Below are 20,134 nucleotides of genomic sequence, written 5' to 3'. Positions count from 1 at the left end.
CTGGGAATGAATTTTTATAAGATAGGTTCCCTTGTTTCACTTATATAGCGGGTGAGACAGAAGTTAAACAGAAAACTACATATATAACTCTGGAACAGAGTTGATGGAAAGGATAACCTCATCCAGCCTGGAGGATCTGGAACGGCCTCTTGACAAAGTGTCACCGGAGCTGAGACCTGAGGGATGAGGGATTAACCTTATGGAGGAGGAGGGGAAACATTTCAGGAGAGTGAACAGCACAGGTGAAAGCCCTGAGTCAGAAGAGAGTTTGGCAAGTTGAAGGCATGAGCGGAGCAGGGAAGGAGAACTCAGCGTGGAGAGAGCTGGCATGTGGGACCCATGTTGAGTCCCTTCTACCTGTGGTGCGGTTAGACTTGGGCGGGGGCAGAAGAGAATAAAGGACACTAAACGGCACAAGTTACAAAGTAACTGCAACAGTCCAAGCAGTGGTGGCTTGGTCCAGGAAGGGAACAGTGAAGTTGGAAAGAAGTAGACAGATTCAAGATGCATTTTCAAGGTAGAATTAATAGGAATTAGTGGTAGATTGAATATTAGGTGTGGTGATTTTTTAAAAAGGTACTTTAATAGAGGTATCTCAAGAATCATGATGCATTAATAATTAATTATTCGGAAAAAAAATAATTATTCGGGGTGGGGGATGCAGGCAACAGGATATAAATTAGTCCCATATCTCATCTAATGATGTGAGTGGCATGTCCCTATAAAGCTACCCAATTGTTTTTATCTTGTCCCTAAAAAATACCAAATTAAAGAGGCCGCACCGATCGCCCTTCTGCAGGCCTCCCCCTGGCAAAGTGGCTATGTCTAATTCTTCTGTGTTGCTTCTCCGCTGTATTTTCAAACTCTGAATGAACTGTGACTGTTCTAAGATGAATTACACCCTTATTTGGCAAGCCCCTGAGCTATAAAATTAAAAAATGACAGACTGCTTCCATGGTGTATGGTTTTGCTCATCCCATAATGACTCATGAATCATTGCAGGAGCAGTTAGCCAACCAGGGCTGTATGGCTCAGTATTTTTAGAAGTGAAAGAGAAAATGCTACTTCTACTAAATCTAAAGGCTTAATTTTTAAATTAACACAGGAGCCAAGGCTCCATCTAATGGTGAAATGATGCAATGTTCTAATTTGTAATGAACTCTATGATTCTATTTGAATTAGAAATTTCAGTAAATTCACTGAGGAATTATGAACAGATCGTTTTTGCAAGTTTTTATAATTTCTTAATGTTTGGCCATCAGTTTTATCTCTTCTATGCATTATCTAGATTGTATTCTAAAATGACTCGTTGTCTATTGGTGAAGGGGCTTATCCTTAATAGTTATTCAAGTGTTTCTTTTTCTCAGGTCCCCAGCCATGGCTGGTGGATTATTTGCCATTGAACGAGAGTTCTTCTTTGAACTGGGTCTGTACGATCCAGGTCTCCAGATTTGGGGCGGTGAAAACTTTGAAATCTCATACAAGGTAACCATGCATTTAAACAAATGGCGTTTTCTCGGTCGTGACTGACTTTTGTGACTTTCAGGTAAAGGCTGGGTTCTGTTCAATGCATTTCTTTAAGTTATAAGGAACGGCTAGCAAAATGTATGCCTTTGGAGGAAAGTAGGCAAAATACAAGCTCCAAACGTACTGCATATTTACATGGCTCATCTGAAAATTGAGGCCAGGAGGCTTCAGAAATAAAAATACCTCCCCCTCCCCCACACCCAAGGCTTTCTGGACTTTGGAGCCTTTTGTTAGAGAACCCTTTGGGGAGTCTGCATGTGTTGGGGTCACATCTGACCATCCACTGAAACAGTGACCCTTTATTACTATAGGACATGACTCAGGACGGAAGCAGATCCCAACGACGCCTGTGCGTCCTCAGACTGACAGTGCAGCTGCCTTCCTGCAGCACCCCCGTCACTGAGCCAGGCCTTGAGCACTAATGCCTTCCATGCTGCAACACCACCTCATTTCCCAAAAGAAAGAAAAAGAACTATATCAGAGTTTGAGTTAAGCAGATACGCGTTACCTCATGTCTTAAATGTCCAGGGCTTAGCACTGTGAGGAAGAAGAATAACTCAGTGTTTGCTCTCAAGGAACTTGCAGTCAGTAAGAGATTAGAATTACACTTAACTTCATAATATGATAAGAAGGTAGAGTGCCATTTGCTTGGTGTGATTAAGAAACAGCATCTCGCTGGAGGAAGAATTTGAGGCCGAACTAGAAAGATGGGTATGCTATCAGTAAGTAGAGATAAAGGTGTTACTGGCAATGTTGCCTCTCGGTTCTTGAGTTTGGCAAAGAAAGAATTCAGAGGCAAGAACTCTCGCATTGTGGAAGTTTATTTAGCATGTAAAGCAAAAGTACACCCCAAGAAAATTGAACTGGCTGCTCAGAGAGCTGCCTTGGCCTTTTGGAAAGTCACAGAGGCAGAAGTGAGCCAGCTGGGCTGTGTGGACTCGGGCAACAAGTTACATAGGCAAAAGAAGGGCCTTTGGACGAAGATTCACCGCCCGGGCTAGCCCAGGCCGAGCTGCCGCTGCCTACTGCTGTCCTGGTTGCAAGCTTCATGGGAACCCTTAGAGCTTTGGAGAGAGAAAGCAAATATACATGCCTGAAGAAAGAAGGTGTGTGTGTGCTCTTGAGAGCGCACACTGGGTCCTTTGTCTTAGGTGTCTTTATCTGTTTTCTAAAGCAGGAATTTTAAGGGAAGTCTTGGGGGGAGGATCTCAATAGAATCTTCATCAGCTTTCCAGGTGTGCCCTTTAATATGCTGATCCATCAACATGAGCATATAGGGTCAGGATCATGGTCTCTATTAATTGGTCCATGCTAGGTTAGGGGTCATTGGTCATTGCATCTGGTCCTGATGCCAACCATGACATTTCTTTGTCTGGTTTTGCTGCTTTTCTGGGCCTGGAGCTGAAACACGACTGAGGCCTGTCCCTGTGGTCAGCAAACCTGAGGCTTTGTTCCTAACATTATGTGATGCTGATCAGAAACTCTCTGTCCTGAGGGCTTAATGCTTAAGGGAGTGGTCATGCCAGGGAGGAGGCAGGAAAATCCGGGTGCTGGATGCGGCCAGTTTGAATCGGCTGTCTGTTTCAGTTTACCCATTCTACCTGTCAAGGAATTTTTCTGGCTTCTCACTATCCTGCCTCAAAGGGAGGGGAGAGGGACTTCTGAGAAAATAGAATGGGAAGAGGTACAAAGGTGAGACATGAAGAATGTATTCAGGCCTTTTGGCCGGAACCACCATCTTCCAGTAATCCGCCAAAATGACTAACACAAAGGGAATGAGGAGAGGCACCCGCTATATGTTCTCTAGGACTTTTAGAAAACATGGAGTTGTTCCTTTGGCCACAAACATGCGAATCTACAAGAAAGGTGATATTGTGGACATCAAGGGAATGGGCAGTGTTCAAAAAGGAATGCCCCACAAATGTCACCATGGCAACACTGGAAGAGCCTACAGTGTCACCCAGCATGCAGTGGGCATTATTGTGGACAGGCAAGTTCAGGGCAAGATTCTTGCCAAGAGGATTAATGTACGTATTGAGCATATTGAACTCTCTAAGAGCCGAGATAGCTTCCTGAAACGTGTGAAGGAAAATGATCAGAGAAAGAAGGAAACCAAAGAGAAAGATACCTGGGTTCAACGGAAGCGGCAGCCTGCTCCACCCAGAGAAGCACACTGTGAGAACAATGGAAAGGAGCCTAAGCTGCTGGAACCCATTCCCTATGAATTCATGTCATGATAAGTGGGAAAAAGTATAAAAAGACTTCTGTGCTGATAAAAATGTTTCTCTTAATTGAGTATGTTTCTACTAATTGAGTAGAAGTGTAGCATCCCTCCCCCCAAAGAATAATTAAAGAAAACTTTGTGTCACCCTAAAAAAAAAAGAATGTATTCAGGAAACAGCGAGGAGCACAGTTTAGCAGAATCTGACAGCATGAATAAGACACACATTCAAGAAGGTAAAGTGGACTGGTGCATTCGGACCGTACTGAAGAGAGTCTTTCATGCTGAGCTAAGAGGTTTTTATTTAATTTGATAAGCAGTGGAAACCCATCGAAGATATTAAGCAAGGGAATAACATGACCCAAAGCTGCCCTTCAACTAGAACAGTGATGGCGAACCTTTTGAGCTCGGTGTGTCAGCATTTTGAAAAACCCTCACTTAACTCTGGTGCCGTGTCACATATAGAAATTTTTTGATATTTGCAACCATAGTAAAACAAAGACTTCTATTTTTGATATTTATTTTATATATTTAAATGCTATTTAACAAAGAAAAATCAACCAAAAAAATGAGTTCGCGCGTCACCTCTGACACGCGTGTCATAGGTTCGCCATCACTGAACTAGAATAATCTTTTGCTATAAATAAGGATAGCATTGAAGAGAGAGAAGTTAGAGGTGAAGAAGCCAGGCAGGAGATTATAATAATCACCCAGGTGGGACATATATTAGCAATGGAAACGATGAATGATGTTAGAGATGGAGACTCTGCATGGTTTGGCAAGGTTACATTGCGAAAAGGTTGCTTGGAGCGACAAGTACTTAGGGAAAGGTCCCTTAGCAGCAGCAAAAGATATTACTGCTTTCCTATCGCCTCCTTCATTATTAAATGAGTTTGGGAAACAGGCAAGTTATTTTAAGATTTGTTTAGTTTACAAATTCCCTGTGGATGCTGTATCTAATTAAGAGTTCAGATTTACAGTTACAAGGCAAATTTTTAGCCATAATTTATTTTGGCATTTGAAACAACTTCCACATGTGATTTTTCTTGATAGATATGGCAGTGTGGCGGCAAATTACTGTTTGTCCCTTGTTCTCGTGTGGGACATATCTACCGTCTCGAGGGCTGGCAAGGGAATCCTCCGCCCATTAATGTTGGGTCTTCTCCAACGATGAAGGTGAGTCTTCTGGTTGCAAGTGGAGAAGGCGAGGGAACTAACATTTATGTACCACATGCTGTGGTACTGAGTAAATGTCAGCTCACTGAACGGGACAAGCTCTTAAGCCAGTGGTTCTCAACCTTCTGGCCCTTTAAATACAGTTCCTCATGTTGTAACCCAACCATACAATTATTTTCGTTGCTACTTCATAACTGTAATGTTGCTACTGTAATGAATCATAATATAAATATCTGATATGCAGGATGGTCTTAGGAGACCTCTGTGAAAGGGTGGTTCGACCACCAAAGGGGTCGTGACCCACAGGTTGAGAACTGCTGTAAGCAATCACACAGGTCCTCACTTTTACCCTAGGCTAGACCTACTCATGAAATACCTTATTGTTCTTTAAAATTAGTCATTGTATCCTATTCATGAATGTTCTCCATAAAGACATCGCAAATAAACTCCAATGGACTGACACTCTGTAGGAAAGGAAAGTAGTGGAAATGAAAATATCAACTTCTATTAGTCACAAATGAGGAAAATATTATTTTTTATATATATATATATATATATATATATTTTTTTTTTATAAATCAAAATGACAAACAGCTATATCCCACAAGGCCTAATTTCACAGCAGCGTGTGAAATTTAAAAACTTTAAATTAATTTTAAAAATTAATTATATTAAGAGTTTTTGTAGTAAACAAAATCAAATTTTGAGTAGTGCTTGTGAAAGATTAATATTTTTTGTCCCTTAGAACAGAACAAACCAGGGAAGCTCCATACAGAGGCCAAATGTCCCATTGCTAGGATAACAGCCTCTGTTGAAAGTCTTGTTGGGCTGCTGTCGTAAGTTCTAAGAGCCCATAACTCTGATGCCCTTCATTTTCTGGAGTCCTTAACCAACTCAAGGGAACTCTACAAATGAATTGTAGCTTCCATAAAAACTACCCAGAAAGTGCCATGTTCAGCATATTCTTAGAGAATGCCCCGAATGTGCCAGGCACTTTCTTTTCTCCAAATTTAGCACCATGCACTTCAACCACCAGGGTGCCGATGGTTTTTGTGGATTTATCTAGCCCATTTGTCTTTGAGCTTCAGATCTTTATAGTTAATTGTCTTCTAGAATTATCCTCTTAGATATTTCAAACTCAACGTAGTCAAACTTTTAAACTTGTTCTCAAAAATGATTCCTTTTCCTGTGTTCTCTATTTGCCCATGAATAAAACTTGGGGGGCATGTTAGGGTTGTCCAACTGACCTCTCACCTGATGAAGCCCTGACAGTTCGACCTCAGACATATCTCTTAAGTCCATTCCTTGCTATGCTTAGTGCAGGTCTTTAGATGTCTCCCATGGATATTAAACAGCCTCCCACTTGGCTCTCTGTCATCAGCTTCGATGTCCTTATGTCTGTTTCCTGCTTAAAACCTTTTGATGACTCTCATATAAAGGATAAAACTCACAGTCCATAGAAATAATAATAGCTAACACTTTTTGATTGGTTATTAGGTATCAGACACAAATCTACATGCTTTCCATAGATTAGTTTTTTTAATTTTCACAACATACTATAAGATAAAGACTATGATTATTCTCATCTTAAAATGAGAACAGTGAGGCGAGTTTCTCTCTGAATCCTGCACTCATTCCACCTGTGGCAAACTACTTGGAGGATTCCAAATGCATCATGATTTGCCATCTTTATTTGCATTTCTCTTTGCCCTCAATACTATACCCACCTAATTAACCACTCTTTCAAGATTAAGCCATCCAGCATCCCTCCATAATGCCCCTTTCCACCCCAAACAACTATTCCTTCTTTTTGTTGCCATAACCGTATGTGTGTGCATTTAAATCTTCACATTCATTAGTATCTAAAAGACATGGACTGTGTCTAATTTTGGATGAATTTGCAAGGATTCAAAATAGTTAGCTATCTTACATGCTCTTTTAGGATACTGCTGCTTAAGACTTTGTTGAAGCCAATAGCTTTTGCAATAACATGCTTGCAAGGTCACGTTCACCCTTTGAGAGTTATCTTGTAGTCTAGAAAAAAATGTAAAAGAATGCTAGATTTTCCTACTCCTGATGTAAAACAATGGGCCAGATCCAGCCCTATAGTAAATCAAGTTGTATTGGAGCACAACCCACACCCATGTGTTTATACATTGTCTATGGCTACTTTCTCAGCAGAGTTGAGTAGTTACAACAGAGATATCTATGGCCCACTAAGCCAAAAATGCTTTCTCTCTGGCCCTTTACAACAGTTTGCTGAGGCATGCTGGAGAAGACCAAGAGACTAGATTGAGTGTGTACTAAACCTGTCACGTATATTCATGCCTACATGCAGCATTCGCTAAAACCTTAGAAGTTAGGTCTTTTTCAGTTATCACAATGTCAGCTGATTTTATTGTTCATTAATTACTTTTTTCTTAAAGTGTGCCAACTGGGGAAAATACCCAGTTAATTCTGGGTTATGGTAAAAATGGTCCTATTATAGTTGTAAGATGTGTTTTATTAAAACGATTGTTTTTCGTGATGGTTTCTGAAATGGGGTTTTTCCCTGCATATGCTAGTAGTATGGAGATAATTCTGGGAGGAGCACCAGTGTCTAGCCAGCCTCTCATAAACCCCTCTAGGTAGCAAATCTTCCTTTAGAAGCAGGACAGAATATAGTCTCTTAAAATAGATATCTCTTGCAGCTAAGAGTCTATGTCCATCACTTTTTAGTTGAACATGCATGATGATTTTATCCTTGGCAGTTGACATATTAGAGTCATTAGCTCAGTTGCATTTGTTGTTTAAATATTAGGCCTTATTGAAATAAGTTTGTTATATGTTGGTCATATTTCAGATGTCTAAAAGAAGCTGTTTATGACATTACAAATATTTTTGTTATAATGATATTAATTTTTTTCTCCACAGAATTATGTTAGAGTTGTTGAGGTCTGGTGGGATGAATATAAAGACTACTTCTATGCCAGTCGTCCTGAATCAAAGGCATTAGCATATGGAGATATCTCTGAGCTGAAAAAATTTCGAGAAGATCACAACTGCAAAAGTTTCAAATGGTTCATGGAAGAGATCGCTTATGATATCACCTCACACTACCCTTTGCCACCCAAAAATATTGACTGGGGAGAAGTAAGTATCAGTGATATTCAGATATCAAAGTGCGTGTGTTTGGAGACTTGAGTTTGGGAGAATGCAGGGAGAGATGAAATGTATGAGGGAGAAGAATCTTGAGGGAAAGTTTGGGTAAATCTGTCTGGTACCTCCCCCACCTTCCCAGTTACAACCACCCGGAGCAGCTGACTGAATGTCCCCTCTTCTCTGCACATATGTCTCCTCTAGTCGGGAACACTGTCTACTCTCTCCTGCCACTTCTCTGCCCCTCAGTCTGACTCCCTTTCTTGGCTAATTCCAACTTATTATTGCTGCATTCAATGTAGGAATTACCACTGTAGCTTTTCTCAATAAAAAGTCTTTCGTATTCTTTCCCACTCCATCAAAAAGACTCAGTCCTGTGGTTTTTGCATGAGTTCTCATAACACTGAAAATTGCCTCTCTCTTAGCCGGTCAGTTAGTATATGTTCACCATTGTGTCCCAGTGAACTACTGCAGAGACCCCCATATACAATAGGCCCTCAAAATGCTTGTCAAATGAATGAATTAATGGTAGCTGGAAATAATGAAAATCAAAGTCATTGATCTGTGTTGTCATTTCTTTGTTTCTTCAAACTTGCCTTTGTAACTGGGTGCATTTCTGATTCACCCACCCATATGGTGCTGTATTAAACATGCCACGAACTTTCACATCTGTATGTTTTTGCTTAATTGTGTGTCCCAACAAATATTAGCTGAGCCAGTCACTCTTCTGGATAGAAAACAAGACAAACAAGGTCCTTTTCCTCAGGGAACTTACATGCCAGTAGATGAGAGACAACCCCCGCCCCCCCCTCCCACCCCTCCCCCAAAAAAACAAACAAAAAACAGGAAAGACAAAGAAGATACTGATGGATGGTGGTAAAGGCTATGAATGAAATTAGCAGGTAATGTTCAAGAGGACATAAGGACAGGGCAGGGAAGGCTTCTCTGAGGAGGTGACATTAATCTGAGATCTGAAATCAGAGAGCTGGGAAAGTGTTCCAGGTAAAGAAAATGAGTTTGAAGGCTCTGAGCCAGGAAATGCTTTGCATGTTTGATGAGCAGAAAAGAGCAGTTTAAATAAGACGAAGTGACAGGCAGGTGAGGAGGGAGGCGTTTTATCCTAAGGGTGGTAGGAAGCCATGCAAGGGTTTTAAACAGAAAGGTAACGTTATTTGATTTATGCTGTTGTTTGTAATCACCCTGCTGTGAGGATTTAGAGTAGAAACAATAATGACAGTTTAGGAGATCAGTAGGGTATTTCCAGTGAGAAGTGATGGGGGTTTGGACGAGGGCGGTGAGGACAGAGATGAAGAGAAGCAAACAAAGTGAAGATCTGGAGGTAGGTCACTGATGGATTTGTATGCAAAGGACATGGGCCAGGATGGCATTTAGTTTTGTTTTTCATTTGAGTAGTGGACCAGGTGGCATCTGAGATTAGGAAGTCGGTAGCCAGGATGAGTGAGAGGGGTCGGGAATAGCAAGTTCTCTCTTGGTGTTCTGGACTTGGGAAGGGCCCAGGTGGAGTTGTCAAGTAGATCGTAAGCCGTGTAACACTGAAACCCAGAACAGGGGCAGAGGCACATCTAAGGATGTGTGCTTGGAGCCGTCAGCAGGTGGATGTTTCATGGGGCTGGACGAGAAAACACAGATAGAAAACAGGACAGGGTCCGTTCCAAAGGAATCCCAAGGAGCCAACAAAGGACTCTATGCCACTCTCTCTGCACCTCTTATGTCAGTGCCTTTATCCCAGTGCCCTTATTCACCTCTGTGCGCTATTACAGCAAGTTGTGTTTAACTCCCAACCAGAGCATGGCCCCTGGCAGCTCGGACCCCAGTTTTGGTTATCTTTTAATCTCCTAGTTAGTATAGTGCCTTCTATGCAAAAGGAAGGAATTCGCTTGGTGATCTTGTCTGTCTCGTGGCTTTAAAACCACCTACATGCTGGTGACCCCAGTTTCTATCTTTAACCTAAATCTCTCTCCCAGAGCGCAGACAAGTATATCCAACTGCCTAGTGGACCTCTCCATTTGACTAACAGACATCTCAAACTCAACGCATCCAACAGTGACCTCCCTGTCTCCCCTCCCCAGCCTATCTTAGCTGACTGCTCAGGCCAAAGCTTTGGAGTCTCTTTTGAATCCTTTCCTTCCCTCTCACTTACATCTAGTTCCAGACTCTGATCCTTTCTTACTCTCGTCTAAGCCACCACATCTCACTGAAACTAGCTTTGCCTTCCTACTTCCTGTTCTAAACACAGCAGTCAGGGTGGTCTTTCAAAAATGATCATGTTCCTCTGTCAGAAACCTGCAGTGACACCTCCTGTTCCTCAAAGAGAAGGCACAGTCCTTTCTAATGGCCTCTAGGGCCTGCATCTCTGGCCCTATTCCTCTGTGGCCTCACCTGCTACTCCTCCTCACTCACTCCAGCCCCACTGTCCTCCGTCCTTAGTGCAGGCAGCCTTTGCTGCACCCTCTGCCTGGACCTCCTTCCCTCTGCGTGCGTAGCTAACTCTTACATACACCTCAAGTCTGCTCCCCTGGCACCTTCTCAGTGAGATCCACCTGCTATCTATCCCCCAAACACTCCTGGCCACACAGGCCCTCATTAACTTGCTCTTTTTCTTTTCTGTTTCACGGCACCTATCCCTCTCTAACATGTCTATTGTGGCTTGGGCTTATATTGTTTCCTTCCCTAGAATATAAGCTCACAGGGGCAAGGGTCTTTATCCTTTTCATTCATGGGTGTATCAGAGCCTACAACATAACTGACACAGTACTCACTTCATATTGGATGAATAACTAAATGCCCAAGTGAATCAATACATGGAGTTTTCTGTCCTCCCTTTACAATCTCAATCTGAATACATCTTCAGTTTAACCGCTTCCTGTTCTGGCACCTTACATTTCACTTCTCAGCCTTCCCTGCACATTCCACCAGCTGCTTCGGAATTCCTCCAGGCGGCTGCAGGAGAGGGCTCTTCCTCCACACGTCCATCCCTCCATCCTGACTGACTTGACCCCTCAGCCTCCCTGCAGACATGAGGATCCTGAGGACCAGGACTTGCTTTTGCTTCTCTTTGTATCTTCTAAAGCCCTCACATTGTCACAGTGCTTGGTCAGTATATAGTGACTGAATGAATAAAACATATATTATAGTAATTTATAATTGAGATATATAATATTTCTAAAAAGGGAAAAGTTTTTTTTTATAAGAAATGTGCATTTCCAAGATGGAAACCGTGTTGGCTTTTCACCTTCCTTATCCATAGTCAGAGAAAAGTCTCACTGCCTGGTCCAGCTGCCATAACGTTCGCCCCTTGGGTCCCTGCAGACAGCTACCAAAAGTGCCTCCCAGCCATTTGGGAGAGTTACTTTACAAATTCAGTTCTGGTCTAGACATCTAGGGCCAGTGTCTGTGACCACTGTGGTTAGGTAACACTAGTTGCTTCTCATTCACATGAATTATCTGAGTCTGAGATTGTACTTAATAGTTACTGTCTTTTAATTTTTTTTCTTCTGTGGTATTTTATCAAAATCTATAGGCCAATGCCCTTCCTTGGAATGAGCCCATTCTAATGCTGAGTTAAAGACCCTAAATTATTTCAAAGATGACTACTATGTTCTAAGCTATTCCAAGACTGACAATAAATACAGTAATAACCTGGCATTACACACACCCAAATGTCCACTATGAACTGCAATATTTAACATGAAACTCTTTTACTCTGATGTTAGGGCATAATAAAAACTAAACAGTTGCCTGCTATTGGTTCTTTGTTCCTTTTTTTAGATCAGAGGCTTTGAATCTGCTTACTGCATTGATAGCATGGGAAGGACAAATGGAGGCTTTGTTGAACTAGGACCCTGCCACAGGATGGGAGGGAACCAGGTAAATTAACTCCTTTCATATTTAAATTGGTTCTATAGTGAGAGCTGCCAGGCTTGTTGATCTTGGGAATTCCTTTGCTTTTCAGTTTGGTAATTTTCTTTGTTTGGTAAAGTAAACCATTCAGTAAAAAAAGAAAAAGAAAGAACGGACTGAGCTAAAACTTTTAGTTAAATGAGGGTATAATAGCAGCACTGCTTTTCACATAAGCAGTCATAATCTAGAATTTAATATAAGACATTCTATCCTAAAAAAAAAAAAAAAAAAAAAAAAAAAGACATTCTATGCAAATCGACCGACCGGTTGCTATGACACGCACTGACCACCAGGGGGCAGACGCTCAATGCAGGAGCTGCCCCTGTGGTCAGTGCGCTCCCACAGGGGGAGCTCTGCTCAGCTAGAAGCCGGGCTCACACTGGCAAGCGCAGCAGCATCCCCTCCATGGGAGCACTAAGGATGTCCAACTGACGAAGAGGCACCAGGCCTCTAGTTAGAATATATTCTTGTGTGAGTCCATAACTCTGCAAGCCTAGCTCCCTAACAATTGTATTTGCAAATATTATCCAGAATTCCACATTTCTTCCCAATAAGCTGGAATGTTACTGCCAGTAATGTATATTCCCCTAATATATTTTCCTACTTCCTTATGTGTTTTTCTTGCCTCTAAGTTAGATAGTAAGCCATCAGATCTGTTTTCACTTGTATTTTCTCACATTGTCGGTACTTGATAAATACGTGTTAATGACCCCTTCTGTATCTCAGAGGCTACAGAACATAATCCTTCCAGTGTTAGTTTGCTAACATCAAAATGAATACAATTCCAGTCTTTGGATTTATAGTTTTGAACATACAAAAATATTATAGAAAAATAAGATAGCCATTGAGTTAGTTTTTGTGTATCAGCAGAGAAGGTGCCTGTTATTTTTTTCTTTTCTTTTTTTAATAGCTTTTCCGAATCAACGAAGCTAATCAACTCATGCAGTATGATCAGTGTTTGACAAAGGGGCCTGATGGATCAAAAATCATGATTACACACTGTAACCTAAATGAATATAAGGAATGGCAGTACTTCAAGGTATTCTACATTTCAACTTCCAAAATAATAATATGCAATTTCATTTTAATAACACCTACCTTGTGGAATTTAGATGTATAAATCTTAAAAACTGCATTCAAATTGACTTGCCTTTCCCTCTCATTCAGTCATTTGTTTTCCTGAGCACTAATGACTCCATTGTTCCATAATGAACCATCACTTTTATTCTCTGGTGCAATGTTGTCATGTAACGAAGTCGCAAGATGTCCGCAAAGGCCCACTAATCTCAGTAACCCAGGAAAATCAGTATTCTGTGAGGGCAAATATATGTAACAAAAAAAATATTGTGTTTATATTTCATGTTGTCCAGCAGGTGGCGTTGGAGACAGACAAATAACACTTGGAAATCTAGGCCTTCACTACTTCCTTATCATTGTTTTATAGATACAATCATTAGATAAATGTTGCCTGTTCCTTGCTTTAAAGGTCATATTTAGTTGACACTGTGGGAAGGAACAGTTTTTCTATTTTAGCTGTGAATATTCAAGAGTTCTGTGCCAAGTTGAGGATTCCATCATATTGATAGATGGATGTATAATTTTCAAAGTATGCACTTGGCTAAAATAAATTGTAAAACATAAAGTTTGGAAAGCTACCCCAAACTGAAATAACCTGGCAACCTCAACTTTATTTACTCATTTAATATATGTTATCATACCGTGTCTGTCATGCAAGCACTTGTTTACTATGTAGGTACGTTACTATGACCCAGCTTAATATTCCCAGTCATCAACATTCATAGATAATTACTATAAAGTGGTGAGTGTGTCAATTGCTGATTTTTTTATAACAAGTTAGGAAGGAGAAGATCAGCATAAATCTTGAAGAACAAAGCATTTATTTCCACAAAGAAATTAATAATAGCAATAAGTGATAGGGGTCAGGGAGAACAATATTAGTAAAGTAGTAAAAGAAGGCTAAGAGACCAGAAACTACCATTGAGAAGTAATAGATTAAAAAATGGAATGTGCATATTTTATATACTTTAAAGGGCACAGCACTAAATATACATTTGTGCATCAGACATTACTAAACATACAGGGGTGGGCAAAAGTAGGCTTACAGTTGTGAGTACATGAAAGTTTATTTTTGTATTTATTATTATTTCTATTATTATTATTGTTTTTATTATTTCATATCCTTATAATTTGTCTTTTAGTTAACGATGGCTGATAATTTAATGACCAATGAAAGTGGACACTTAAATCTACTTTTGCCCACCTCTGAATACTAGGGCTAGTGACTTCAAAAAATAAGCACATCATACTACAATAGCAGAGAAGGGGGGGGGAAGGTAGAAATTAAAATAAGCACAATGCCATAAGACAGCAGAAGAGAGGTTAATAGGAATTTTTTCTGATGAGTTTCATAGAGGAAGTATCATTGCACCGGTATCACTGAAGTATAAAGAGATTTCTAATGGAGAGTAAATAAGAAAAATGGGTGAGCAAAGGCATGGCATGAAAGTGTATAGAGAAAAATTCGAGGAATCACATTTAGAATTTCCCTCCATATGACAGAACATTGAACTTCACTTTGTAAGTTTAGGAGAGCAGTTGGCATTATTTGAGAAATGCAGTGATAGGAAACAGTTGATACTTTTAGGAAAATAATTCTGGAAACATTGTGAATATGAACTGTAAAGCTTCATCAGAAGTTCTCAAACGCTCCGGTCTCTGGATTCCATTTACCCTCTTAAAAATTATTGGGACTCTTCTCACACAGATTATGTTTATGTAGATTATAGCTAACAAAATATCCAAAATTGGAGATTAATCCAATAAATTTTACAGGTATTTATGTATTTATAATTTATATAAAACTAATACTAGTCCTATTGCATATTAATATAAATACTTTTAATGCATAATAACTTTTTCGAAAAAAGTGAGGAAGGCATTGTTTTATAGTTTAGCAAATCCCTTTAATATCTGGTTTAACAGAAGGCAGCTGAATTCTCATACTGCTTCTACATTCCATTTGAAATTATATATTGTTTTAGTTGCAGTAGATGAGGAAAATCCAGCCTCACATAAACATTCAGTTGGAAAAGAGGAATAATTTAATAGCATTTTCAGATAATTTGGCTATTCTTTGATGCTCCTACCCAAGTCTATAAGTGATAGTTTCTTAAGTTGTTTGTCGTGTAGAATCTGAAACCATATAAGTGAACACTTTCCTATGTTACATTAAAATCCATTGGTCTTTGAATGGATTTTTTACCCATATGAGCTTTTGTAACATCATGCATTGCTCGTTTGGAAAATCATGGTTTACTAAGTTATGATCTTGCAAATGGTGACACATTTCATTGTGCAATGTCAAAAATATACATATTAGGAAGCTATCATGTTCACGGTGGTGGTTGCCAGTTTTCAAAAATTCTTAATATTTCCTTGAAAACTCAACTTGTATCAATGGCACCAAATACTGTCAGATTTGTGGATTTGTTTTTTGTGATTGTTGTTTTTCTTCTTGAAGGGAGAGGCTCACTTCCTTTTCATGAAAATGTCTACAAAGTTTAAATAATTGTAGTTTATCTGTGAGTGGACCTTTCTAGTCAAAATGACAAATCATGAAAAAAGCAGCTAGTTGAACTCTCAAGTCAGACAGTTGCATGTGTACTTTCCCTCAAGATAACCGTGGTAATCACTATACAGGAGTGTCTTATGCATATTTCCCATTTCATCTTATAGAATCTTCTTAAAAGTATACTCAAGGGTTAAGATTTAGTAAAACTAATAAGTTTTACTGCTTCATCAAGGACATTCTTAAGTGAAACTGGCATTTCCTTTTTTAACTGTTAGAATGGACTGTTAGCACAGTTTTGTGACACTGCTTAATTTATGCTGAGGCACCAGCACTTTTATCCACCATTGCTTTTGCGCTGTCAGTATAAATGTCAATACGAGGAAAAAGGCAAATAGGGCCTTTGTATTATTATCAAAATAGTTTCAGCCTTACTGATACAATCTTAGATAGCCTGAGGACCACCCTCTAAGAAGCCCTGAACTATGTGAAGAAACCTACAGCAGATGATGAGGGCTAACCTAAGGCATTGCAGCGGGGTGGGAAAGGGTGTATACCAGAGATATGGCAAATATCACCCCGTGATTGCTCTACAGGAAGGGAGGGAGGGAAGGACGTGAGGAAGGGAAGAAGGTACAACATGGATGCCTCTATCGTGAGGACTGGAAAGCTGATATTGTCATTAGTCAGAATAGGAACTAGAAAAATAGATTTGGAGGGAAAGATAATGAATTTAGGTTTGTATGCACCGAACTTGAGGTACCAGCAGTACATTATAACATAAGTCTTTATATAAACAATAAAAGCACTTACAAGACTGACGATCAAGAAAAGTCCGACGTCTGATGTATGGTTGATTGGTTGAAGCCTGTCCATCTTGCTTGAATTATCATCTTTTTTTTTTTTCAAAAAAAATTTTTTTCAAGTACAGTTGACATTCAATATTATATTAGTTTCAGGTGTACAGCGTAGTGGTGAATCCCCCCAATAAGTCTAGTCCCCAGCTGCCACCATACATAGTTATTACAGTATTATATTCCCTATGCAGTATGTTGTATCCCTGTGACTATTTTGTAATGGAACAGAATAGAGAGCCCAGAAATATATCTATGCCTATTTGGTTAATTAATCTATGACAAAGAAGACAAGAATATATAATGGGGTAAAGACAGTCTCTTCAATAAACGGTGATGGGAAAACAGCACAGGTACATGCAAAAAATGAAACTAGATCACTTCCTTACACCATATGTAAGAATAAACTCAAAGTAGATTAAAAACTTAAAATGTAAGACCCAAAACCATAGAACTCCTAGAAGACAGCATAGGCACTAAACTCTGACATGCTCTTCTTAATGTTTTTTTGGATATGTCTCCTCCAGCAAGGGAAACAAAAGAAAAAATAAACAAATGGGATTACATCAAACTAAAAGGTTTTTGCATAACAAAGGAAACCGTCAACAAAATGTAAAGACATCCTACTGATTTGAATTAACTTCGTATGAAAGCCAAATAAGGACTTCTTCTAATGTCAGTAACATCAAAAAAGTACAAATTTAAAACTTTTTTTCTGTGTTTTCCAGAACCTGCACAGGTTTACTCACATTCCTTCCGGAAAGTGCTTAGACCGCTCAGATGTCCTCCATCAAGTGTTCCTCTCCAACTGTGACTCCAGTAAAATGACTCAGAAGTGGGAAATGAATAACATCCACAGTGTTTAGAAAGAATAAAAGAAACCAATAACCTACCTGCTGACACGTAAATTTTCACAGGACTGAAAACCGCCTGAAACCTGCTGCAACTATTATTAACTCTGTACAGCTCCAAACCCAGCACCTCCTGATAGGTTTGAAGGACATTGATAAACTGTGATTTTACAATAACATTGTCATCTGCAGTTACTGTTTACAAAACTGCTTTTACCTTAAACTTTATAGATGTTTACATCTTTTTGTGTTGTTTTGTTTTAAGATGATGTTGGTAATTTGTGCATTTATATCTGTTCAGAACAGAGCTAAAAGCATCGTTGTCTTCTTTGGGATTACACTCAGGGGTCTGACAGGCAGTTTGATTTTTTTTTTTTAACACACTTGAAAAAAGGTTGGAGTAACCAGACTTTCATATATAACTTGGTGATTATCAACCTGTTGTGTCTTTATTTAATTTTACATCTTTTTGAAGCACTGCCACAGGTTATTAGCCAAGGTGGCCTTCCTTCACCGTCATGCTGCTTTTTTGAAAGGTGAATTTCAACACATTTAGTGCCTCTTTCATTTTCTCAGTATATATTTCAAGAGCTTTCAATGAAATGTATAGGATGGTAATGATGGAATTGTCACCAGTAAATACTTTTACTACTCAGAAATGAATTTATGTGCTACCATTTGCTCTGAGATCAAATGTTGTATGGCTTGAAAAAAATTAACAACATGAAACCCCAAGGCTCTTCCATAGGAACTGAAGATTGTATGGCATTAAGTTCCTTACTTGCTGGCATTCCCACTGCCCTCTGTTAATACCAACTCCTAAAAGAGCAGAAGGGTCTGCCAACTAGAAAAAAATTGACCATTGACCTCTGGAATTTACTTTCCCCCAATACCTGTCATTATAGAAAACTATAATTCTCAGTTTCAAATCTTAAAATGGGGGAGAGGGAGGTAACAAAAACAACAAAACACTGCTGTAAACAAACATCAAAGGTTCATTCTGAAGAATTTTCAAGCCCTTGTTAAATTAAGCCTTACAAAGCTCCTGTGCATTATAACCTAAGCTGTGCAACCTTTCAAGCCAAGAGTGAATGGACGTTTTATTTATATCTTCATCCAAATAAAATTCCCTGCACATTTTTTAAAAATTTAAATAGGCTATTTAAAAATACAGTTCATTAACAAATATGAACTCCTTTCTGTTAGATTAAGTGTTAGTTCCCTAATCTTTATTTTTTTATTTTTCCCCCCTAATCTTTTAATTCTTTTAGGAAGTATATTTCTATTAGTATTTTTCCAGTGAAAAGAAGACTTGTTTGGATTTAAACATTTACTAAGACAGTATAGGAAAACCAAATACTGGAGATGATTGATTAGATTTTTATTTCTAACGAAATACTCTTTTATTGCTCAAAATATTAAAATGCTATGTTAAGCCTGACCAGCGTGACTCAGTGTTTGAGCATCGACCTTTGAACCAGGAGGTCACAGTTCAATTCCTGGTCAGGGCACAAGCCCTGTTGTAGGCTTGATCCCCAGTAGGGGGCATGCAGGAGGCAGCCAATCAATGATTCTCATCATTGATGTTTCTCTCTCTCTGAAATCAATAAAAATATATTTTTAAAAATAATAAAATGCTATGTTAAAGGGGGGGGGCAAATAACATGAGTTGGGGAATGGAAAGTAAATTAAGCATTTTTGATCCTGTAATTATGATATCATTACAATGAATGGAATTCACAAACTACTGCCAGAGGGAAATATTTTTAATTAAAGCTCAAAAAAGAAAAAAACAACAAAAAAACAAAAACCTACATTTGTTTAAATGAAAAGTCTACAAATCTGTTTCTTCCAAGGCTAGTCCTTAAATTTGGAGAGTTAAACATCCTAAACAGAATTTTATTTATAATTTTGAATTGTCTATTTGTATTTTGCTACTGATCTATAATCAACCATTTTAACTTTCATTCATCTCTAGAGATGTTTAAAAAGGAGTAAATTTATATGCTTAAATAATTGCAAAATAAATCAACTATAAGAAAGAAAGAGAGTTGGTACTTTAATTACTTGTGTGTTTGCAAATAGGTTCCATTTTTCTTGTTGAATAAATTATAACCTTGCTAACTATGCATAGGCCTAAGAAAGGTGGCACATAAACTGTGCATGTAAATTTTAAATAGATATTTTGTGCAATTCGTAGATAATCTATGAAAATGATTCTCTATATTGAAATCAGAAACCTTACCAAACACACACAAAAAAAACAACACCAGAAGCTGCTGCCATAATGACTATTTTCTACTGTAGGCTGCTTTGGAAATAATTCCCATATCCTTGCTTTGTAAGTTGATAATATCACTATGCATTTCTACACATTTTATAAATTTGATTTGTGCAGATTTTGATACACTGTATGTTTCTGTAGAAATTATATAAATATTCAGAATTTTATTAGGGATAAATTTGAGAAGTTTATGTATATCTTAATTATGGGTTGCTTGTTTTTTAGATGAGAAAAAATAAAATACTGTATTTTAATTCATGGGTTTTTTCAGTACTTGTAATCATTTCTAAATCTTATTACTGCACATTCGAAGTAATAACTGGATTGTTATGGATTGTTCCTAGGATAAACAAATAGAATAGCTAAAATATCATAAGCCATAGTTATATATTGAGTATGTGCTTGAGTTTGGGGTTGAGTTCTTAGAGTGTGCTTAGAATACTCAGACCTTACCCACCGGTATGTGTAGGAAGGAAACAAAGGTTTATTTTTGCCTCTGGTTACCTATGTGTAGCAATTTTTTTAAAAAAAAGTCCCATATCCAATTACAAAAAACAAACAAACCCATCAACA

General features: G+C 38.7%; 2 protein-coding genes across 3 annotated transcripts in view; both read left to right on the top strand.

Moving 5' to 3' along the window:
* The window catches only part of GALNT7 (polypeptide N-acetylgalactosaminyltransferase 7), a 132,257-nt gene extending 113,201 nt beyond the window's left edge, over window positions 1–19,056 (top strand). For both annotated transcript variants that reach the window (XM_081090924.1, XM_081090923.1), the window contains 6 exons: window positions 1,368–1,485; window positions 4,802–4,924; window positions 7,838–8,056; window positions 11,852–11,950; window positions 12,894–13,022; window positions 17,155–19,056. In XM_081090924.1, coding sequence (XP_080947050.1) covers window positions 1,368–1,485; window positions 4,802–4,924; window positions 7,838–8,056; window positions 11,852–11,950; window positions 12,894–13,022; window positions 17,155–17,292 — 826 coding nt within the window. In that variant the 3' untranslated portion in view covers window positions 17,293–19,056. The remainder of the gene's footprint in view (window positions 1–1,367; window positions 1,486–4,801; window positions 4,925–7,837; window positions 8,057–11,851; window positions 11,951–12,893; window positions 13,023–17,154) is intronic.
* On the top strand, window positions 3,285–3,764 carry LOC308519232 (large ribosomal subunit protein eL21-like; the record flags this gene model as incomplete). Its single annotated transcript, XM_081091231.1, has 1 exon — window positions 3,285–3,764. One exon carries the CDS (start codon window positions 3,285–3,287, stop codon window positions 3,762–3,764), a length of 480 nt encoding a protein of 159 aa, XP_080947357.1.
* Window positions 19,057–20,134: the final 1,078 nt, after the last annotated feature.

Source organism: Myotis nattereri (assembly GCF_964212035.1).
Source record: "Myotis nattereri genome assembly, chromosome: 5".
Taxonomy (NCBI): Eukaryota; Metazoa; Chordata; class Mammalia; order Chiroptera; family Vespertilionidae; genus Myotis; species Myotis nattereri.
Note: the sequence above shows the minus strand (reverse complement) of the source record. Positions and strands in the feature narration are given on the sequence as shown.